Raw genomic sequence first — 21537 nt, 5'->3', positions numbered from 1 at the left:
CCTTGGAAAGTGTACAAGCTTGCTGGGTGTATTTTTGGCTGTCTTTTAACAGTTACCATTATTCCTTCATTTTCCAAAGAAGCAGCACATGCAGTTCAAAAGGAAATTGCCTGCTATTATTAGTCTGCAGTAGCAAAAAGCATTGATTATATTCACTATTTTCAGTATATTTGATGAAACGCTCCCTTTTGTCAAGGGAAAAAAAATTTGTAGTTAATGTTTTAATATAGTTACAGTACATTCTTGGTACAGGTTTTACAGTATTTTGAAATTACTGATTTATTAAACTACTCTTGATAAATGCTAATACATGTGCCCTAACTACTGACAGTATATACTCCAACATGGTCTTCTCTGTATAAGCATGCTGTTTTTCTATGCTACCCTTCCATTCATTCATTATTTCACTATTCAAAATGAATAAAATTTCTCCACTAAATCTCAGTTTGAAGTAAGTCAAGAGTAATAAATCACACTAGGCTTTGCATGCGTGGCTCAAATCCATTTAAGATGAATAAGGACTGAGGGGAAAAAATGCACAATTATTTAGTTAATATTTTTCTTTCAAGTGTTTTGGAGATGGGAAAGCTGCCACAATTACATTGCTAATAGAAACAGATATGAGCATACACTGCATTCAGTGTTCTGATACAGTGGAAGAGACTGAGGGTGGAGGGGACTCTATAACTTTCCATAAGGAGTATAAAATAGCAGTTGCAGATTGGCAGTTGGCATTTCTTTAACCAGCAAGGAAAACAAAATAACCAGCTATCTTACCGAGCTATGCCCAAAAATAATCACATGAAAATTACTTGTTCCACCAAATTTTTCTTGTAGACTTGTGTTTACGCTTAAGTTATTAATTGACTTTGTCTCTTCAGTGGTGCTCTATGAAGGTTTTGAAGTATTGTTAATTTTGAAAATAAAACCTATATTTTCATAATAACTGTCAGTAGTTAAGCACAGAAACGTGGTTTTGTAATGTCTTCAGCATGTGAATAACTTAAAAAAAAATAAAAGTGCATTAAATGTAGTGCTGAACCCTAGAAAATAACCATCTGTTCCCACAAGCTGGAGTATAAATAGAACAAGCAAGAGAAGACAAGGATGAGAGTGGGTGTAAATGGTCTGCTGTTTCTGGAGTGTATGTTCAACTAGGATGTTTTCCTGAATTCTGTAGAAGTATGGAGTGCAAATCCGTAGTTAGATATGCCATAAAATTTCTGTCTAGAGCAAATTCTATTTATTTTAATTTTTTTCTTCTCTCCACATTTCTTTGGAAGCAGAATGTGCCTTAAGCATCTTGAGGAATAGAAAATGGGATGGGGGAAGGTCATCCAAAAAAAACCACCCCTGTACTGCAATCTGTAAGGGAGGGATTTTGAGGGATTGATTGGATTCTTTGGCTGCTTTGTTTTCTTAGGATACTGATCAAAAATAAGTTGTACTAACAATTTTTCCCTCCTCAGCTCAGAATTCTGTGTATTGTACCTGTAGGGCATGAAATAGCTTTCAGGCAGGGTGGTTATACAGAAGATCAGAGGAAAATGTAAAGTTGTTTCATTCATGATGAAACCAACTTGCTTACAGAGGCTAAGAGAAACCAACATTAGAAAACCCATATCACTGACATGAAGCTAAAGCAGGTTTATTCTGTCATAAGCACCATCCACATTTAAGGTCCTTACTTTTCCAACATCACTCTTTTCCTGTTGCACATCAGCATTTGGAGGCCTGTTGGCCCGAGTGTGTGTGCTGTGGCAGGAGCCTGGTTCTTCTTACACAGAGCTAGTCCTCTCCTTTTTTGCTTTTCCAGCAGTCCTGCAGCCTGAGACCTTCTGCATCATGTCTTGGTCACTTCTGAAACGTTTCAGTATTTTAAAACCTGGGAGGCAGATCTGAAGGGATGTGTTGGCAGAGCTGATGTGGAGGGAGAACTGTTACTCCCTGCATAATGGAAAGCTGGATGGGTTGAAAAGAAGGGAACCTTGGACAGGCTTGGTACAGAGCTTTACAGAATGAGTGTGACTGCCCTTATCAGACTTTGGAGTATCTGTAAAGCATTTCTGAGTAGTGATCTAAGAACAGTCTCTGACTTTTTGAAATGCCTAAATAATGCAACCCAGATTATAAATTCAGCAGTTTCCCTCTGTTACCTGCTGCATAGTTTCTAGCTGATAGGAACTCCTTTGGGGGCTTAAAGCAAATTTTTTTTTTTTAGCAAGAAACCCACCTAGATAATGCTGGTCATTAGAAAATAGTTCTTCGTAGATATTGCTTTATTAGGTCTACCTTGGCTGAACAATGGTTAGTGGAGTAATCCTGTGTCCTGTTTAATCGCTGTCGTTCTGAAAGAACCTCATCTTCCAGACTCTTCCGGGAACCTGACATTTATTACAGGATAAGCCAGCTGCAAATAAATCAAGAGTAAACATTTCTATAATTAAAATTATAGAATTGCAAAGGCTTACTGGGGAAAGTTAATAAAAATTAAGGGAGAACAGTGTATCCCTCTCTGTGTAGATAAATCGCATAGATTGCTTTCTGCTTTGCATCACAGATGTGATAAAAGGCTGGAGTAGTGATGTTCACAGCTAAGATTTTGTTGGATTTTTTTTTTAAACAACTCTGTCTCAAGGTTGTATTCACAAAAGGAGCTGTGGATTTGGAAACTCTTGCTTCCTTCCTTCAGTACTTCAAGTGCATCTTTGGTAGTTGGTTAGATGAAAGTCTTTATTCACCTGAGGATTTGCTTGACTCAGACAGGAAGGAGTTTTAACATAGCTTTTGATAGACTGTCATCTGCCTAATCGTGTCTTGGAAATGCTGATACTGCTTAGTATGACCAAGTATGATCATTACTTGCTTCTCAAATAAACAGCAGTTAATGATTGCTTTGATGGTTGACTGAACTCTAAAAAGATGTTAATCAGCTCTGACACAGAAATACTGCTCTTTGCTGTTGAGCTGTACAACACTCACATCCCAGAATTAGTTTGTTTCCATTTTTAATTTACCTTATACAGAAACAATTGCAATGGATGCATGCAGCCTGTTGGCTCTTGAGAGTTGATCTCAGTAGGACACACATACCTCACACACACTTCAGCTCTCCTCTCCTCCAGTTATTGTCAAAGGTTTCTGAAAGTTTTGTGCCCAGCACAACTCAGTTCCCTGGAACATTCTTCTCTTTACCATGACTTGGAGCTCAGTGCTCTTGGTGCAAGTGCTGTACTTAACAACACTGGGGATGGAGAGCTTTGCTCTCTCTCTCTTCACTGTCTTCTGTGTCCCTTCCTGACAGTCAACTGCTCCTTTTGCTTTTCTGGATCCTCATGAAGATGAAATTTAATTCCTTCTTTAAGGAAACTTAAATCTTCTTTAGCCAGTAAGAGATCCCTTTACACCCATTCTGTATGAGATGGGAATGGTCAGGATAATAACATTCACATGTTAAGGACTGATGGGAACAGGGCAGGGGGGAAGCTGGTTTATGCTCCGGCTACTTCCAAAAAGCAGAATTCCCCTGGAACTAAAATGTGTTTATGCTAAAAAGGTTTGGATAAACTACTGACTGACAGACCTGTTTGGCAGAATCAGAATTTATGTCACCAGGCACTCCTCTTGTGTTGCACCCCCAATCACTGTCTTTATGATCTCTGTATTTTCTGGTGCTGTCATCAGTTCATCCCCTCAAACCAGAATGTTCACCCACCTTGCCACGTACCCTGTGCTTTTTCACTTTGTCCCCTGCCACCTGTCTCTTCTGTAATACTGTGTTACTGGAGGTTCTGTTTCTTATTCTGTCTGCAGCACTGAGCCCCTCAAAAGTAGAAACCTGTGCTTTTCTACTAGGATTGTGTAAATACACTGAGTGCTTTGTGTCTCAGTTTGATTTGCTAGGAGAAAGCATTGGTAGCTTGCTAGAAGGAATCTGTACAACAGCGAGTGCTCATGTGAGTGCTCGTGTACATTGGGACTTGTCAGGCATTTTCTTTCATAAATCTTCAGCTTGTTTATTAAAAATGGTAAAAGGTCTGCTTAGAATGATTATTAAAAACTACCTGGTCTCTTTCTTCCTTTCTCTCCCACCCCAAGAATTTGTCCCTTTGTACAGCAGCTCTGATGTACATCCTGAGCAGAGATCGCTTGAACATGGATTTAGACAGAGCCAGTCTAGATCTGATGATACGGCTTTTGGAATTGGAACAAGATGCTTCTTCTGCCAAGCTACTGAATGAAAAAGACATGAACAAAATTAAGGAAAAAATTCGGAGACTGTGTGAAACCGTTCACAACAAACATCTCGATCTCGAAAACATCACGGTGGGTAACATGCTCTTGTTAGAAAGCCTTGGTGGTTGTGGAATGCTCAATAAAGTGGAACTTGTGAGCATCATCTTTAATTTTGTATCCCCAGCAAAGGAGTTGTGACACTTTGTCTACCTTTGATGTGTACATGACTGCACTGCAAGTATTTTCTTCTTTCAATTTGAAATTTCCTTTTTAAAAGGCTGTTAGTAGGATAAAGGTATGGTGTTCTTCAGCTCTCTGAGTGTCCATTTGCCCCTTCTAAGGGAGCAATTACAAACAAGTACCACTTTAAATAACCATGTCTTTAAAGACCATGCTTAGATTATTGGACTCCATTTCTTTGCCTCAAATTTTATATGTACTTTCACAAGCAAATAGGGGTTTGTGCATGGGAATAAGAGTGTTTTGTGCTAAATTGAAAATATGGTTTTCCCATTAAAAAAAAAAAAATCAACAATCTGTCCTGCAGAAACTAATTTTTCCCTGCCCAAAGTGTGGTGGCAGATCTGTTGATTACCACAAATGTGGATGAATTTTTTCTTCCCTTTCTCAACATACTTGCTTTTCATGAAAAGACCTTCAGCTGCAGCAGAGTGAACTGTTTTTGTTTAAAAATAAATTTAGCCATGGTTTGATGCTAGCTTAGAAAATAAAGGGCAAGTTACAAAGGCTTTTTAAAAGAGTGTATTTAAAGAATTGATTGACAGATTGACAAGATGAGTGGTCATAAATGACAAAATTTACTAATGTGTCATTGTATTCACCATATTTCAGTGTAGTGGATGTTGGTATGATCTTAATTTTTTAACATCCTGTAATACATTCTGTTCAAGATCCTTACTAGGTTTTTGCCATTTTTCTTGTAATACACCCAACAGGAGAAGCTTCTGATTTATTGTTTATGAAGGGAGTCTTTTAGAGCTTTATCTGTGCAAGTAGTGTTCCAACTCCTGCCAGTAATCTGCAGTCAAGATTGCGTTCCATATTCGGTTAGACTAAAGGATGATACGCCTTGCTGAGCTGGCATTTTCTTTTGTAGCTTCTGTGACTTTTGTGTCACTTTAGGAAGGGTTTACCTTGGGGGTTTTCCATCCAAATTCTGGCTGTGGAACAGATAGCTGAGTTGGTGTGAAAAGTCAGTATTATGTAGCAATAGCAAGAGCTGAATTTTGGGTGAGGAAGTTAATATTGATGACATCATTCTTAATCTTGGTAATCAGTTTGTGGTGACAGTGGAGAATTGTTTAGAAGTTTCAATTTTTTGTTCCCTGTGAACATATGAAACGTGTGGGTAGGGGGCTCATATTAGTTTTCTGACCTTGGAAATCTGCAAAGGAAGAATGAATTTGAGATTATATTCTCCACTTTGCATTTACAGTGTGAAAATACCAACACAGAATGAAATTTGTTCTCTAGGTGGTGATCAGCTAGGAATTGGTATAATCAGAGTCTTATTTCAGTGCTGTTTTGGCACTGAAGGCAGCTCACATAGCACACAGTTTGTCAGTGCCAGGATATCTCTTGCACTATAAAATGTAAGACAGCTCCCTTTATTAAGCATGGAACAGCTGGTACAGGTTCCTCATTGCAAAAGCATCCAGCCACAAAGACCACTGTCTCCTGCTTGAGCTTTTCTCATATTCATAATCTGATCTAGCCTGATGCTTTTTTATGAACTGTAATTCTGTTCTTGTGTTTTCTTAGGCATGGGTTTTAAAGGGAGAGGATATATCAAAAGGGACTCTGTCTCTGTCTTGTGAGGAAGCTGTTCATGAGTAATAATATCCTAGGCCATCAATTTCAGCTGTTTTATTTGGGGGGGTGGGTTCTGAGACAGCTCTATTTTTTAAATTTATTTTGAGCTGTTGCTGTAAATGCACTGAATACTGTGGTACCCCACAGATGGAAACTGGTTTCCTCCCAGCTGCACCATCTAGAAGCAGAGACTATATAGTGTTCAGAGAATATTTGCAAGCCAAATGAGATGATTAGGTTCTCTTCCATTTTAAGATAGTAGCAACGGTAAGTTGAGACAATAATGAACATATGTAGAAGATCAAACTGCTTTTGGATGGATCTCTGTCATGAGATACAATAAGTAATCTCTATTTCGTACCAGATGACAGGCAGAAAATGCTAACAAAAATGCAAATCTTCTGGGAGTAAAGAAAAGATCTGGGCTTTTTCAGACTCAGACGTATCAACTGAGAAACAGGAGGATTGCAGCAGATGTTTTGATAACTCTAGTTTTTGCCTAACCAGTTATACCTTCAGTTTTTCAAATCTTGCACAGATCAAGTGAAGATGATCAATACAGGCTCTCTCTTCCCACAGACCATGTTATGTGACTGTCTAGAAGCTAGTTTTTTGAGTGCTCAAACAGGTATTTAAAGGGTTCTGCTCTTAATATTAAAAATATAAACCCAGAAATGAAGAAAGAGTTCTCCGTGGATTGAATTTGTTCCAGGTTTTTTGTGCTGGCTTAGAAGATAAAACCTGAAGAACTCAGCCTTCATGTTAGCAAATGGCCCTTGCCTGTCAGTCAGCACAGCCCTCTGTAGCTCATGCTTGTAGCCAACTCCTCTCTTTTGCATCCTAACAAAAACCTTCAGAAGTGACTTCTCTTTCCAGATGATGAAAGAGGTTATTCTGGTTTTCACTGTCAACATAAACATAAGGCTGAAAGCTTAAGGGAACCATGTTTTGAACCTTTGGTGTTAAAATTTTGTAATAATCGACATAAAAATTGAATGCAATGGACTACTTTCCTCAAAAGCAAAAGGCTTACAAGGTTTCATTGCTTTTATTAAAAAAAATAAGAAAAAGAAAATGGTGTTCTTATGCCCGGTAGTACAAATATCAGATTATATTCTCCTGGAGGTTTTTTAAGTCTTATTGCCCTTTGCCGTATTTCAAACCTTGTGTGGCCTTTGAGCTTCTGTGGTGAAGGTATTTAGGAAGTTAACTAAATCTTTTGTAGCTGTAAAGATCTCCAAGGAGAGTTTTTAATCAGCTTCCTTCAGTCAGGTTTAGGTTATGCATGATTTCAGTTCCCCATGTTTCAAGCTCAGTCTGTAAAGTGAGAGGAATCACCTGAGCTCAAGCCTGGTGAGCTGTTATTCCCAGGAGGGGCTGAGTTTGAACTGCTGTCCTGGAACATCCGGCACAGCTCAGAGAAAGCACAGCCCTCCCTGGAACACTGCACATCCAATCTGTCAGGGAAGGAAGGTGACTTGAGAGTGGTAAAATTCAGTTGGTTTTAACGAGATCTTATGGCTTTTTCTTCAGCCTTTCGTTGTTGTATTTACGTACCATATATGAATTTATTAAGCTTATGGTAGTTCAGATTTGCCTCTGTGTTTTCCAGGTGTTACAGGAAATCTGTACTAGTTCCTTTTGCATAGGTGTAAATCTGTATGTATACAAATGTTTTATTGTTAACATGTCTTTAACTAGAGGCCTTTGGAAAAATAAGTTAGTCTTGACTTAACAAATGGTGTTGGTTTTGGTTAAAGACAATGCAGGGGATTATTTAAGATAGTCACCTAAAGTCTCTTCAAGTTCTATTTGCAGGGAGTGAACTTATATTCGCTATAGCTAAATTTCTATATGTGTTCCTCTTTTTAAAAGAAAACTGAATCAGTAAATAGAGTAACATTTTTCTGCAGTGTTTCAGTTTAATTGCTTTATTCTATGGGTTTAAAATTAAAAACACAAAGTACCTATGTTGGAAGCAAATGTGTTCTACAAGCACAGAGCAAATGTATCTGTGAGCCAGGGAAGCTGTGTTCACTCTGGCTTTTCTTGGGTTTTTTTTCCTGCCTGGCTGATTTGTCCATTTCCTTCCTCCGGTTGTTTCTTTTGATAACAAAAGAAACAAATGAAAGGAGTCTGTTTGGGTTTTCTAAGCTATTAATAAAATAAAGAAAATTTGAAAATGCAAAGTAGCTTTTTATCAGTACCGACATTTTTTTAAGATATGCATATTTTTTAAGTCTGTTCTTGCTCCCTCTGCTGGTTCTTCTACTCAGAATCTCTGCTGCTGTTTTTATGGGTTTTATGTGACGTGTGTTTGTATGATTTGATATATACAGCTGCCTGTGATGATTTCACTGATTCCAGACCCTCTCTCTTTCAGACCGGGCATTTGGCAATGGAGACGTTACTGTCTCTCACCTCAAAGCGAGCTGGGGACTGGTTTAAAGAAGAACTGCGACTTCTGGGTGGTCTGGATCATATTGTAGATAAAGGTACATTGAAGATACTGCTTTGACAGTGTGAAAAAGTAGTGAATTGTAGTCAGATGTTTGCTTTTATTAATGTTCATTTTCTGCGGTTAAAAGCAGAAAAATTATTAGCTGTGTTAAAATAAAGTATACAACTCAATATCAAGTTATTGAGAAATATTTGTGACTTTATTCTGTTGCATGTGGGGTCGAAAGCAGTTTTAATGTTAAACAGAATGTGTATAGTGTTGCATGTAATGTGTGAGATTAAAAATGTCTTAAACGAGATTAGAGGTTACTGTGTTATGTATCTCTGTTCAGCACACAAATGCAGCACACTTTTTGTAGAGTAGATCTCCTTTGCAGTCTTCTAGAATTGTATTCAGACCTAATACTTTTAAACTAAATATCCCAGAGGAAGTCAGCCCTTCAAGAAAAAATGGTGGGGGTTTTGTTTTAATTAATTTTTCAAAGATATGTCTCAGGTTTTTTTGAGCATCTCAAAGGTAAGAAAAGGGACATTTTTAAAATGAATTCTTGAACTGAATAAAGCTGGGTCTTAAGTAAGCAGAGGAAGAACAAAAGGAGGATTGGAGAGATGAAAGTGTTCAACTTGCACATGGTTTCAGGTTATGATTTCAGATTTTTGAAGTGTGGGGAGCATGTGCTTGCTGTATCTCTTTTCTCTGCTAAAAGACAGTCCACTACAGTTAAGGAACATAGTCGTGTGCTGGATAATCTCTTCTTTGTCAGGAGAAAATAAAATATATGATTTAAGTAATTTGTAGCAACAATCACAAACTTGTAGGGCCAAATGTTAAGGTTTGTTTTTTAAATTTACTTGGAGAAATGAAAAATGCTGATCGTGGCTTGATAATTGTTTCCAAGCATTCATTGCAGGTGTGTAAAGTGTAAAACAAGGTCGATAGCAACTCTCTGAGTAGCTGCTTAGTTTGTACAACTGGCTTTTGAAGATCTCTTTCTGATAGTGGAAAACAACTTCTTTTTGTGTTTAGTTAAAGAATGTGTGGATCACCTAAGCAGTGATGAAAATGAGGAGAAGTTGGTTGCTTCGTTATGGGGTGCAGAAAGGTGTTTACGGGTCTTAGAAAGCGTGAGTATGAGCAGATACATTGCATTTCTGAAAACCCTTCTTAAGCAGACCTTTTCATTGTAACAGTCTTTTGGGATATAGTTACATTACAACACTAGAATGTTGATTTTTTTTTTTCGTAGACTTGTACTAACTTTCTGATGTTTATCAGTGTTTCTGGAATGTTTGAAAATCTGTTTTACTATTCTGTATGTATGTACTGCCTTCCGGGTTTATTTTTGGTAAGAATAACTAAATGTTACACGATGCTTTTTCTAAAGTTCCTATGAAAAGCTGCTGTTTATGGATGTTGTTTTCATGGCATGAGTTTGACTCTTCAGTGTGTGTCTAGTAATAGCTGATCATTATAGAAGCAGTATTTTCTTAGAAGCAATAAACCGATGTATATTTTAAGAATTGCTAATTTGAACCATCATCTGACGAAGCGCTGAAAGAGAAAACTGCCCTGAAAGGCAAAGTAGTCCTGTCATCAGTTAAGCATGTAAACAGAGATGGTAAATATTTCTTTGAGAACTTCGAGCAGAATCAAAATATATGGTACTTTTGTAGAGCTTAATTGACAGGAATGGTTAGTGGGTGCTTCTCTGCTGAGTTTGGTGTTTGTTATTGGTGTTACTGTTATTGTGATACCATAAGCAAGCAGGAGAACATTGTTATGTTCTAGCAACACATCTCCACGGATCGGAAAGCAACATTTGGGATCAGAGTTCAATGAATCTCACTGAACACATTGAACCTGGGTTAGAGGGCAAATAGCTACAGTGGTAACTTCACTAAAATAAAAGGACAGACTCAAAGGTAGTATAAGCACAAGCTAAAAACTGAGAAAGCTGAACAGTTGGTGAAGGGTTTCTGCCTAAAAATACTCATTACGTGCCTTGTCAAAGGTGAGAGAAAAATTTTCAGATCGATTTTCTGCTTTTAAATTGGACAGCGGAATTTCCAAGCAACACTAGAAGAACCTTGTTTAGTGTTAGAATATTCAAATTTGAACTTCAGGATGGTTTGTGATGCAGTAATGGATAATGAGAAGTGAAAGTTTACACTGGATAATAACCAAGAAATGTGGAACTGAATAAAGTGGGGTAGTAGTGAAAGGGAATGCTTCTCTTTCAGGTAAAGAAAACCCCTCCTATTTTTAATATTACTTTCTCCTTCTCTTTTTAGGTAACTGTGCATAATCCAGAAAATCAGAGCTATCTGATAGCATACAAAGACTCACAACTCATAGTCTCCTCTGCTAAGTAAGTTGTAAAAAAAAAAAAAAAAAAGACAATTTGGCACAACACTTCACAGGATGGGGGAAAAAATAAACAGAATGTTATACCAGAATATTCTAGGGGGGCATAATACCACCATTTCCATTGTTACTTTCCATTAAGTAATGGTGAAGTTAATTTAGATGAAGGTATGGGCAACTAACAGAGTACTGCCAATGTCTAGTGCTGCTACTGTTGGTTCTGTAGAAGCTGCAAACTGTGGATTTGGCTCCATCTGTACCAAGTTCAGTAGGAACACAGAAGAGGGCAGTTATGAAGCTACACTTATTTGCTGTGTTTTCATTATGCTTATGTATTTGCTTAAGTGGAGCATAACAGAATTGACAGTGTAAGTAAGAATTAAAGTAGTGAAATTCTGTTCTTGGCTGTTCTCCCTGACAGAGATTCTTATACAAACACCTCTAACCCATTTATCCATCTGGGTGAGGTCTCAGCTGGCTGGCAGAGACTGTCTGCCCCTTGTATTGCTCTTCATAAGAGAACAAATGAAGCTGAAAGGTTGACTTTACAGACCTCATTGGAAAAATTATTTAATGGTTGTAGGTTAGATATTGGAGTATTTTTTAAAATTAAAAAAAACCAACAAATTGCAGTTTAATATGCTATTTAGACCAATATATATTTTGGACATTTCTAGTTTTATTTGTAATTTAAATCAGTGTAGTGGTTTAACATGAAACTGGTGTTATGCAGTAGAATTGTGCCTATGGTCCATTAGTGTTACAAGATTAGATTGTACTAGTAGGAAGTCATGTGTCATTTCTTACAGAAGGGAAATAGTTCTGAGAAGAGAACAAGAGAAAATTTAGATAACACTGTCAGAATCATGTTGTGCCTTGATGGCCAGAGGATATGAGAGACTGAGTTTGTAGGAAGAGGAGATATCTATTGTAAGACCAAGCTGAAGCTGGGAAGGAAAATTAACTTTTGCTCTTGAAATACCAAGCTGATAAAGCTCTAAGCGACAAAGCTTCCCCGGTTTTTGTTTTTCGTAATTTCAGTTGAGCTTATGAAAGATTTTATGGGTGATAAGTTTATGTCTACCTACAGAGTGGGCATCTGGATATCAGAAAAATTCTGCATAAGCTCTGTTTGAGTTTTTTTCCTGGTGAACAAGGATAAAAGAGGAATGTTCTCTATGTTGTGAAGATAACTTTGTTCTGCATCTTCTCCCTGCAGAGCCCTGCAGCATTGTGAGGAGTTAATCCAGCGATATAATCGTGCTGAAGACAGTATCTGCCTACCAGACAACAAGCCTTTGCCTCACCAGAATGTAACTAACCATGTGGGTAAAGCAGTGGAAGACTGTATGAGGGCCATCATTGGGGTCTTGCTCAACCTGACAAATGATAACGGTAAACCAACAATTATTTTGCATATTCTCTGATAAAGCATCGAATAAAACATTTTTTTGGTCCTGATTAGGGTTTTTCCATGTACAGTGCAATGAAGCAGTTATGTATGGTAGATGCTTGCTTAGAGCCATCAGTAATTTGTCTGTACAAGCTGGATGAGTAATTGCAAGTGTAAAGTGTTTGAGGTGTGTGCTTAGGCTGGGGGAGGCTGGTTTGTCCTTAGGACCAAAAGGTTTTTATCAATCTGCTTACCATTATGAACGTGAGTATTTTCAAAATTGAGCCTCTCAACTCTCTTTGTTTACAGAATGGGGTAGTACAAAAACAGGTGAACAAGATGGTCTGATAGGCACAGCAATGAATTGTGTGCTTCAGGTTCCAAAGTTCCTACCTCAAGAACAGAGATTTGATATTCGGGTGCTGGTAAGCTATTGTGTTTGTTACATTAACAGAAAATTGTTTACCCCCTTCTTGCCCTTTGAACTACTTTGGTTCCACATTAAGGAATAGTTTCCTCTAGTTTTCATTGTCTTTTATATATATATATATATACACTTAGTGAGGTATTTAAAGTTTCTGCAAGGATTTGGTGAGTTTGAGGTTTTTATTCCGGTGTTTTGTGGGGAAAAAAGTGCACTGCTTGGTGAACAAAGAGATTTAGCTAAATAAGACTGTGAATTACTAATTTTCAAAGATCTTTTCAACTTTGGAACTTTGGTTATTGTGTAAGATAAAGGCTTTGTCAAATTTACCTCAGTTTATGTAAAATAGACCAGTGTGACCTAAATAGCTACAACAAAATTGTGTATGTGTAGGATCTCTTAAGAACATAATCTGAAGGTTGGATACATGAATCCCTAACCTGCAAAGAAATTCTCAGCTCCAGAAATGTTTTCATGTTCAGAACTGGAAAAACAGAGATGCCTCTATGAAAGTTCTCCTGTACAGGGATCTCTGCCTTGTATTTCTTTAAATCCTGTTCCCTCCGTCTCTCAGACTGTTTCATAAGGGTGTGTTAGTAAGTTATGTATCCTCAGATAAGCACTAAAGAAGACATTTTTTGCTGAAGTGTCTTATTTTAATGTGTGTAATCCTTTTTGACTCTCTAATTCTTGCAGGGATTGGGTCTGTTGATCAATCTGGTGGAATACAGTGCCCGGAACAGGCACTGTCTCGTCAATATGGAGACATCGTGTTCCTTTGACTCCCTGTGCACGGGCGAAGGAGACGAGAGCCTGAAGATAACTGGACAGATTGATGCTGTCCAGGCTTTAGTGCAGGTAAGAAATGCTTGTCCTCTGACAGCTGCCATTTCTCATTATCAGACTGTCAAGGGAGAAGGGAGAACTCGGAAATGAAGATGTGTCAGAATTTTTTCTGTTCAGTATTTTGAGTAATACAACACAGTGGGGGAGAGGGGTGCTGCTCAAAATTCTGACTTTTGCCATACTGTCCACTACAGAAACAGCTTTCCTGGTAAAAGACAGTGGTATCATTATTACAGACATCCAAAGGCTGCTCTCATGTCCCTAAAGCTTTTTTGTTACTATACAGTTTATTTCTAGTTTTATTGTTCCTATTGTTTACTTTGACTTTTGTTTTAAGCCAGCTGTAAAAACTGTAAGCTACTTTTCTCTTACATGCAGATGTAATTATTATGGATGTGAAACAGCATTCTTAAACACTGTATTGACTGGCTTGTTTAAAAAAAAGAAATCCACCAGTGATTTTGGTGAATGAGTTCCACCATGCAAACTAAAATGAAAAAATGGAAAGGAAATGACAGACTTTTTATTTCAATGTAGTTAATTTTGTGGTTGCTTTTAGCAGTTCTGTTAACTATATGGAATAACTGTTCAGCAGCAGACAAAAAAACCCGATAAAAGTAATGATATTAAATATCTTAATGTATACAGTTTGGCAATATTTAAAAGTGGTCATTTTATTATTTGGAAAATAATTGACAGGATATAAATGCACAATATGAGATTACTGGTTCATTCACATTTTTGATAAGTCATTTTAAATTACTCCTTCATACTTTTGCTTTTTACATATCAAGGTAAAAGCTAAGAAAGCCAAGAGTGTGTAGCTAGGGTCCAAAGAAGATGAAAATTGGTAGACAACAGAGATGGACAGGAAATTATGGCAACTTTTAGTCTTGAAGCCATGTCTCAAAGAAAGCAATGAAACATTTACAGTGCCCAAGAGGAGCCTGGCAGCTGGTTCAACACTGGGGAGGGAGATCTTGCTGTGGAGCTGTTGGGACAGATTATATTTTCCTTTGAAGAAGAAAAGGCTATTGTTAAGAAAAGTATTGAAGACTAACTGTATTAAGGGGTGAATTGTGAATGGGGAATAAACTTTCCAGTATTAACTCAGTGTGTTTAGGGTTTAATTTATAATGGAAATTGTCCTGAAATTTTCCCTGTTAGCTATTCCTGGAGTGTGAGCGAGCGGCACAGCTGGCTGAGAGCCAGACAGACGAGTTGATTAAAGAAGCTCCTACTGCTCAGCATGATAAGAGTGGGGAATGGCAGGAGACAAGTGGGGAGATCCAGTGGGTCTCCACAGAAAAGCCAGATAGTACTGAAGAGAAGGTTAAGAAGGAAGAAGATGATGAAGAACTTGATCTTAATAAAGGTACGTTGTCTGGCTGTGATGAGCTCAGCGAAGGCAAAGAACTGTGTGGTTGCATGAAGTCCACCTTGTCCTCTGCTTCCCACCTACATGCAGTCTCTTGGGCTGAGATTTCCAGGTGAAACTGCTACAAACCATAAGTAGGAGCAGTATGAGAAGTGGAAGAAATGTTGCTATTTCTTATTTATTTAATAGTACCTTTTATCAGTTTCTTAAAAAAATCCAAAACAAACCAAACCCCCCCCCCCCTCAAAAAAAAAAGAGATCCAAAAACCCCAAAACCTTTTTAGGGACCTTGTCCTTGTAAGTTATCTGCCTTAATTTTGTTTCCCAGGGTTCTTGTTTTAAGCTACTTTTAAGGGTTGGAGCTTTTTTCCCTCCTCTCCCTATTTGCATGTGTACCTCCTCTGTCCCCATCTTCTCTGTCTTCTTACCCCATCAGTGGTATCTCAGGTATCTGTGTAATGCCTTCATGTGCTGCATCTTTGGTAGCTTGTCCCAGGAATTTGAATATCTCTAAGCTGTGATGTAGTTTGTCTCTTGAAAATGTATCAGGTCTGAAACATCAGTCCTTCTTTAATCTTCCAAATGTAGGTGCATTGTATTATTTCTAATAGTGTTTTAATCTTTTGTTCATAAGTGTGGTATATTACTTTCTCCAACCTTGCTTTATATCCTTCCTCCTTTTTGTAGCTCCACCAACTGGTGTCTGCAGTTATTTGTAGTTTGCAAAAAATGCTGAGTCATCAGCAAAAAACCACTATATCTGCTGTCCTTAATGCTATAAACTGCTTTGGGTAGAAGTCTTACTGGCTTATAGTATCACATGAAGCAGTTACACTGGTAGTTTGGTGTGTTCAGCATAAAGTTTGCACATTGAAATGGCAGACAGTAAAATACTATCCAGCAGAATGAGTTAAAAGTGAATGAAAACCATTTTTCTTGTCGAGAATGTGCTGCTGAGTCAGTAAGTAGGGTGCTTCCTGATTCCTGCCTCTGAACTCCCAGTCCAAGATCTCGTTTTGTTTGAGAAAAAAGTATTCTGGAAAGTGATAATGAAAGATTGTATTTGAAGCAGTAAAAGATAGCAGGTGGTTAGAGAATACAATACACTCAGTTGTCTCTTTTTACAGCTCTTCAGCATGCTGGGAAGCACATGGAAGACTGCATTGTGGCCTCATACACAGCATTGCTTCTAGGCTGTCTCTGCCAGGAGAGTCCAGTAAGGGAATAAGTTGCTCTTAAGTCCAGTATAATTTTTAGTGAAGTAATAATTTCCTGTATTGAAAGGGGTTGGTTAAATTAGGCTTCAGTGTGAGCAAGTACACTGCTGAAGCTACATTGATGTATACAGCTTTGTGAAAAGTTGCCAGACGTATTCCATCCAAAACAAATTTTCTGAACATCAGTATGTTTTTTCAAAAACAGTTGGAATTGAATATTTAACCTCTTTCACCTCTCTCCCCTTATTTGTAGCCAGCAAAAGAACTTATTTTGGAAAGGCAAATTGGCAAGCCTGTGCTTTCTCAGTAAATAAGCAAGTTACCGTCAGACTTGTTTATTCTTTATCAGTCTGCTTTATTTTTTCCTCCATTGAAATTACATGAAATTGTCTGTGTCCATATTAGTTCAAGATGATTGCCTCAGGTTCGAAATATGTAATAGAAAGCTGAAGTTAAAAGTACAGAACTCTAATGGCTGAGAACTTCCTAAAGTTTCCTATCAAATATATGCTCAAATGAAAATGAGGTTCAGACCTGCCTTCAGGCTTGACTATATTTGCCATGGTGGCAGAAATGGTCTTTAAGGTGCTGTTCTGTGCCTTTGTACAGATTAGTGCCTGTACAGTTTTAGTGTTTGGAGTGAGACTGACAATAAATTCAGTAATTCTCAACCCTCAACAGTTGTAAAGGGAGAGTCTCTCCAAGTCAGAAGAGTGATTTGGTGGGGTTTTTAGTTCTTGATAATCTTGTGGGTCCTGGGGAGGTCTGACAGTCCTTTTTTTTCTTTGATTATTTTTTTAAGGGGAAAAAACCCAAACCATCAAACCAACAACAAAAAATATTTTAGCAATTGTTGTTGTCTAGAAATATAAACACAGTAAGCATATGAATATTGCTTAAAAGAGAATTAAATCATAAAGATGACAGCAAAAACCATCTTAATAATCCTCTGAATATGCTTGTCTTATTGCATGTCACATGCAGAGTACTATAGTTCTATGTTAGAAAAATGTTTCCCAAATGAACAAAGATTGTTTTATTTCTTAGATCAATGTGACTACTGTGAGGGAGTACTTACCTGAAGGGGACTTCTCGATAATGACTGAAATGCTCAAAAAATTTCTCAGTTTTATGAACCTTACTGTAAGTAATATATATTTCAAATTGATGTATGTAGATATTTTAGTAATTGTGTTTTTTGTTAATATTTCATCCATTTTTAAAAGCATTAAGTTTTCAGTTGTTGTCTTGATAAGAGCACACGATGATACTCCCTTTTTAAATACTGAAGACCCGTTTGACTGTCGTAATTTTGCCTGTCATTATACTGTGATTGGTCAGGAAAATACTTTTGATTGTCTGCCTGAACCCTAGTTGCTTTTATTGATTATATAATTGTAAACACTAAAATTGTGAAATTAGAATAGCTCTCAAATATTTTAACAAGGTGTTACAAATGCTTGTTTGTTACTTCTGTTTTCTGTTACATTTCCAGTGTGCTGTTGGAACAACAGGCCAGAAATCTATCTCTAGGGTGATTGAATACTTGGAACACTGCTAGATACTTAACTTCCGCTGCAGGCACTCTAATGCTGGAGCTACCCTTAGACAAAAGAAGAAGTCATGAAAGAAGTCCTTGAAGGATATACCAAGAGCATTCATCTGTGTCATTCGTGTTCGGATTTTTAAGGCTACCTGGTCTCTTAACCATGCATTCAGCATTTTCTAAAAGACAGTTACTACATCAATCTGCAACTATCAAAAATGAGGGGAAAAAGGTTCTGAGGAAAGTAAATAAAGAAACCTTGCTGTTTATGATGCAGTGCAGTATTTAAATATTTTTGGCAGGGTCTGCCCTCCCTATCTTTTTTTCTTGCTTTGTTCGTGACAAGTTTCAAGGGGAAAAACTTGCTGCTGATAGTGCAACTGCTGTTTACTGTTGAGCCACTGTTTCATGCCAGCCAGGTGCAAAGGCAGCTTAGCTACTGAGGTATCAAACAAATGTTCTAATAAAGAAGTTCTGGACAGCAGCACCGCTCCTATTTGAGTTTAATTTGCTCTTGCTTTTTTTATTACTAGATAATTCCAAAATCATAAAATATAAATTTTTAAATACTTTTGTGATTTTAACTACTGTCTATATTTAAAATTTGTTGGAATCCAAAGAGGCGAGGATTGGATAGTTTATTTTTTATACTGTTTTGATTGAAATTAGGTCGTTGAACTATTTCTCAGTTCTACACCTCCCACGGCCCATGTACTGTAACGGGACAGACCATAATGCTTTGTAGTTCCAAGCATGCAGCCCCAGCACCACACAAAGCCATTCTGAGGGTGTGTTATCCACTAAAGAAATAGGGACTATAAAAAGTTGTGCCCTGTTTAAAAAAGCAAAGGAAATAAAGGAAAAAAATATTAAAAAAAAAAAAAAAAAGATGCTTAATCCCAGGGTAGTTTACACTTCTAATAAGCAAAAACTTTGAAATGCTGTTTTAGTTTGTTTCGAGGAAGAACTCCAGGTGTGTTTTATAATGTTCAGTACAGGAATTTGGATGCTTTAGGGGGAAGAATTTTTAAGAAGCTAAAACACCAATGGGGATTAATGTTTCCAGCTGACATAATCTTTCTATTTCATTCTTCTGTAGTATGACAGAGTTGAAATGCATACAACACAAAGCCTTAAATTGCTGATATAGCTAAGATTTTGTTCAGTCTGAGGTCTAGTTCACAGCAAAGCATTGTGTTTGAAGACTGAAGTGGAACAAAGAATCCCAGAAAATACATTAATTTTTTTAGCAATTTTTTTCTTGCACTCACTATTCAGACCAACAGAATTGGTAATTATTTTTATTAAGGTGGTCTTGAATATTTGCAGACTGTTCTGAGATCTGCTTCGCTGACATTTTTAAATACCTGTATAGGTAGTTACATCGTGTTACTCCATGAATTTGTAAAACTTGAAGCCATAAGAATATTAGTTCTATGTATAATGAGGAGGAAATAACAGGAAATCTAACCTGCTTTTAGATCTTGTGTTATCTCCATGTATAAAGTTAAGAACTTGTGCTTTTGTATCAGTGCCAGCTGTAAATTTTTTACATACAGTGGCTGCCTTCTATGTCTTCCTATTTTTGATAATGCAGATTGTTGGGAATTCTGTAAGGAAGTAACTGATTAGCGGCAAAAATTTTATGTTGGTCATATTTTTTTGCATTTTCTCTCATCACCTTCTAAAACTTAGTCTATCAGTGTAACTTAGAAAAGTTTTTGAGGTTGTATTCCCCTTCGTTAAAAAACAAAACAAAAAACCAGTATTGAGAGAGAGGGAGAAGCTGGATGTAAATGGTCTGTATCAGGAGGAAATGACTGAATATTTGGCCCATCTAGTTTTGTGATTTTAGAGATTTTCACTTATAATGGAATTTCAAATTGATTATGTGGTTTTCTGTGGAGATATGGCAAGATAAAAGAAAATCCAAATGTGATGATGGGGGAAAGCAGGGACAACTACCTTTCTTCGTTACACTGGTAATTGTTTGGGAATTGATTTACCTCAGTGTTTAACAGTTTTTTTAAATGTAACTAATTGTCAAGCACTGACAAATGCAGATACTTTTTTTTTGAGGGTGGGGGGAGAAATCACCCTGTGAACTGCAGTGCATTTTTGTGTGTTAGACCCTCAAATAACTCTGCATTAAAGGGTACTTGAGGCCAACTTGCAAATTAAAGTTTTAAAGTAACTTTTTTTCCACTGTAAATATTTGTGTAAATACTCTCAATTGGAAATTAGAACAGTAGAGTACTTTTCTGAATCCAATCCTATTTTTATTTTATACAGTATTTCTCAGCTGTGATCTTTGGAGCAAAAGCCAACGGCAGGAAAAATAGTTTGTACCAGTTTCATGAAGTATGTCTTTGGGTTTTTGTAAATAATTTTAACTCAAATAAAATTGCTACTTTCAATACATATCTTGTCTTTTAACATGCAATAAAACACTCCTCTGAGTGATTGCAGCAAGAAGGCAGTGTCAGGTAAATTGCTAAAAGACAAAAAAAAAAAAAAAAGACAAAAAATAATAGTGGAGCATCCTGAAGGTGGTGCTTTGCTTTTCTCTTGTGTGTTTGGACAGCAAAATTCAGTGCCTGGACCTGAGGCTGTGGTCAGTCAAACCAGCCAAGCCTGGACATTTTCTGGAGATGATGTACTGTGTCTCTTGATGCATTTTGAAGTTCTCTACCTAAGTTGCCACTGATCTTTCAGTAACAACTCTCAGGAGCTATAGTCAGAATAACAAAAATGTGGTAGAGCGTAGGGGAAATGGGGCAGTTCTTATTCTGGTGGTACTTTTCACATCAAGGGGCATGTTAATGGCTTCTTTATTCAGTGAAAAATGAGGAAATTACCATGAGCGTTGCTCTGTTTCTCGATTAATATGAACGATGCTTTAATTTCCAGATGGATTTTTTTTCCCATGGATTTTTCCTTAATTGGTACAACTTGATACGGGTACAATATGCAATAATTCATGAGCTGTAAAGTGAGTTGAATGTGATGTGTCATCTCGTTGCCACTTCAACAAGCTTCAGCATAATGTAACTATTTCTGTGCTGTAAAGGAAACGTTACTGGAGTTTGAAATACTGAGTGGTATGTTATTGGTATGTGGTACTGTAAGAGGCAAATGCAGCTTTGTGTAAGCAAATGTTTAAAAAAAATCTGGTAAAAGTATTTCCTCTTGTTTATTTTGTTGGTAGTTATGTAATGGAAGCATTGTGTGTGGATGCTTTGAGGTGACATCAGCATTTTCAGATTAACAGGACAATTGTGAAGCTTCTGCAGATTTGGGAGTCATAGCCTTTCACATAAATTATTTCCCTTTCAGTCTGTCTGAAGTGCTTGATTTGCATAATAGCAAAGTGATCTGGCACGATGTGGTGACACTGATTTACCAGGAGCTTAACCCAAGAGCAGGCAGCAGTGCTGGAGATGATTCCTTAAGCTGGCCTGAGGGAGCTGGTTTTGTGCTGTCAGGAGAAGGTGGTCACAAAGGTATAAAAGCTTCACTCTCCCCCCCAAGCCAAGCATCAGTGCCAAGCACACAGCTGGGATAGTGTGGTTCTGCTAGGGGGCTGAGGAAGGCTGCACAGCCTCTTTGGGTGGGCAGGGTGACAGTGAGGGTTCTCATATCACCTCTGTATTTTGAGTTCACAGATTCCACAGAATATTCTGAGTTAAGGGGGACCCACAAGGATCATGGAGCCCAACTCGTAAGTGAATGGATCATCTGGGGATTGAACCCACAACCTTGGTGGTGTTAGCAGCATGTTCTAACCAGCTGAGCCAATCTCAGGGCTCTGGGGTGTTACATTGGTTTATGTGTTTCTG

At 37.5% G+C, this 21537-nt stretch overlaps 1 protein-coding gene across 3 annotated transcripts in view; it reads left to right on the top strand.

The window, feature by feature from the left end:
* WAPL (WAPL cohesin release factor) overlaps nucleotides 1-20119 on the top strand; it is a 138680-nt gene extending 118561 nt beyond the window's left edge. For all 3 annotated transcript variants that reach the window (XM_039381154.1, XM_027734611.2, XM_027734610.2), the window contains 11 exons: nucleotides 4099-4326; nucleotides 8453-8564; nucleotides 9557-9654; nucleotides 10822-10898; nucleotides 12114-12289; nucleotides 12597-12712; nucleotides 13408-13569; nucleotides 14725-14932; nucleotides 16063-16151; nucleotides 17200-17295; nucleotides 17648-20119. In XM_039381154.1, coding sequence (XP_039237088.1) covers nucleotides 4099-4326; nucleotides 8453-8564; nucleotides 9557-9654; nucleotides 10822-10898; nucleotides 12114-12289; nucleotides 12597-12712; nucleotides 13408-13569; nucleotides 14725-14932; nucleotides 16063-16151; nucleotides 17200-17295; nucleotides 17648-17713 — 1428 coding nt within the window. In that variant the 3' untranslated portion in view covers nucleotides 17714-20119. The remainder of the gene's footprint in view (nucleotides 1-4098; nucleotides 4327-8452; nucleotides 8565-9556; nucleotides 9655-10821; nucleotides 10899-12113; nucleotides 12290-12596; nucleotides 12713-13407; nucleotides 13570-14724; nucleotides 14933-16062; nucleotides 16152-17199; nucleotides 17296-17647) is intronic.
* The last annotated feature ends 1418 nt before the right edge of the window (nucleotides 20120-21537 follow it).

This window comes from Pipra filicauda, unplaced genomic scaffold (genome assembly GCF_003945595.2).
Source record: "Pipra filicauda isolate LSUMZ 115617 unplaced genomic scaffold, ASM394559v2 scaffold214_size1419223_pilon, whole genome shotgun sequence".
NCBI lineage: Eukaryota > Metazoa > Chordata > Aves > Passeriformes > Pipridae > Pipra > Pipra filicauda.
Note: the sequence above shows the minus strand (reverse complement) of the source record. Positions and strands in the feature narration are given on the sequence as shown.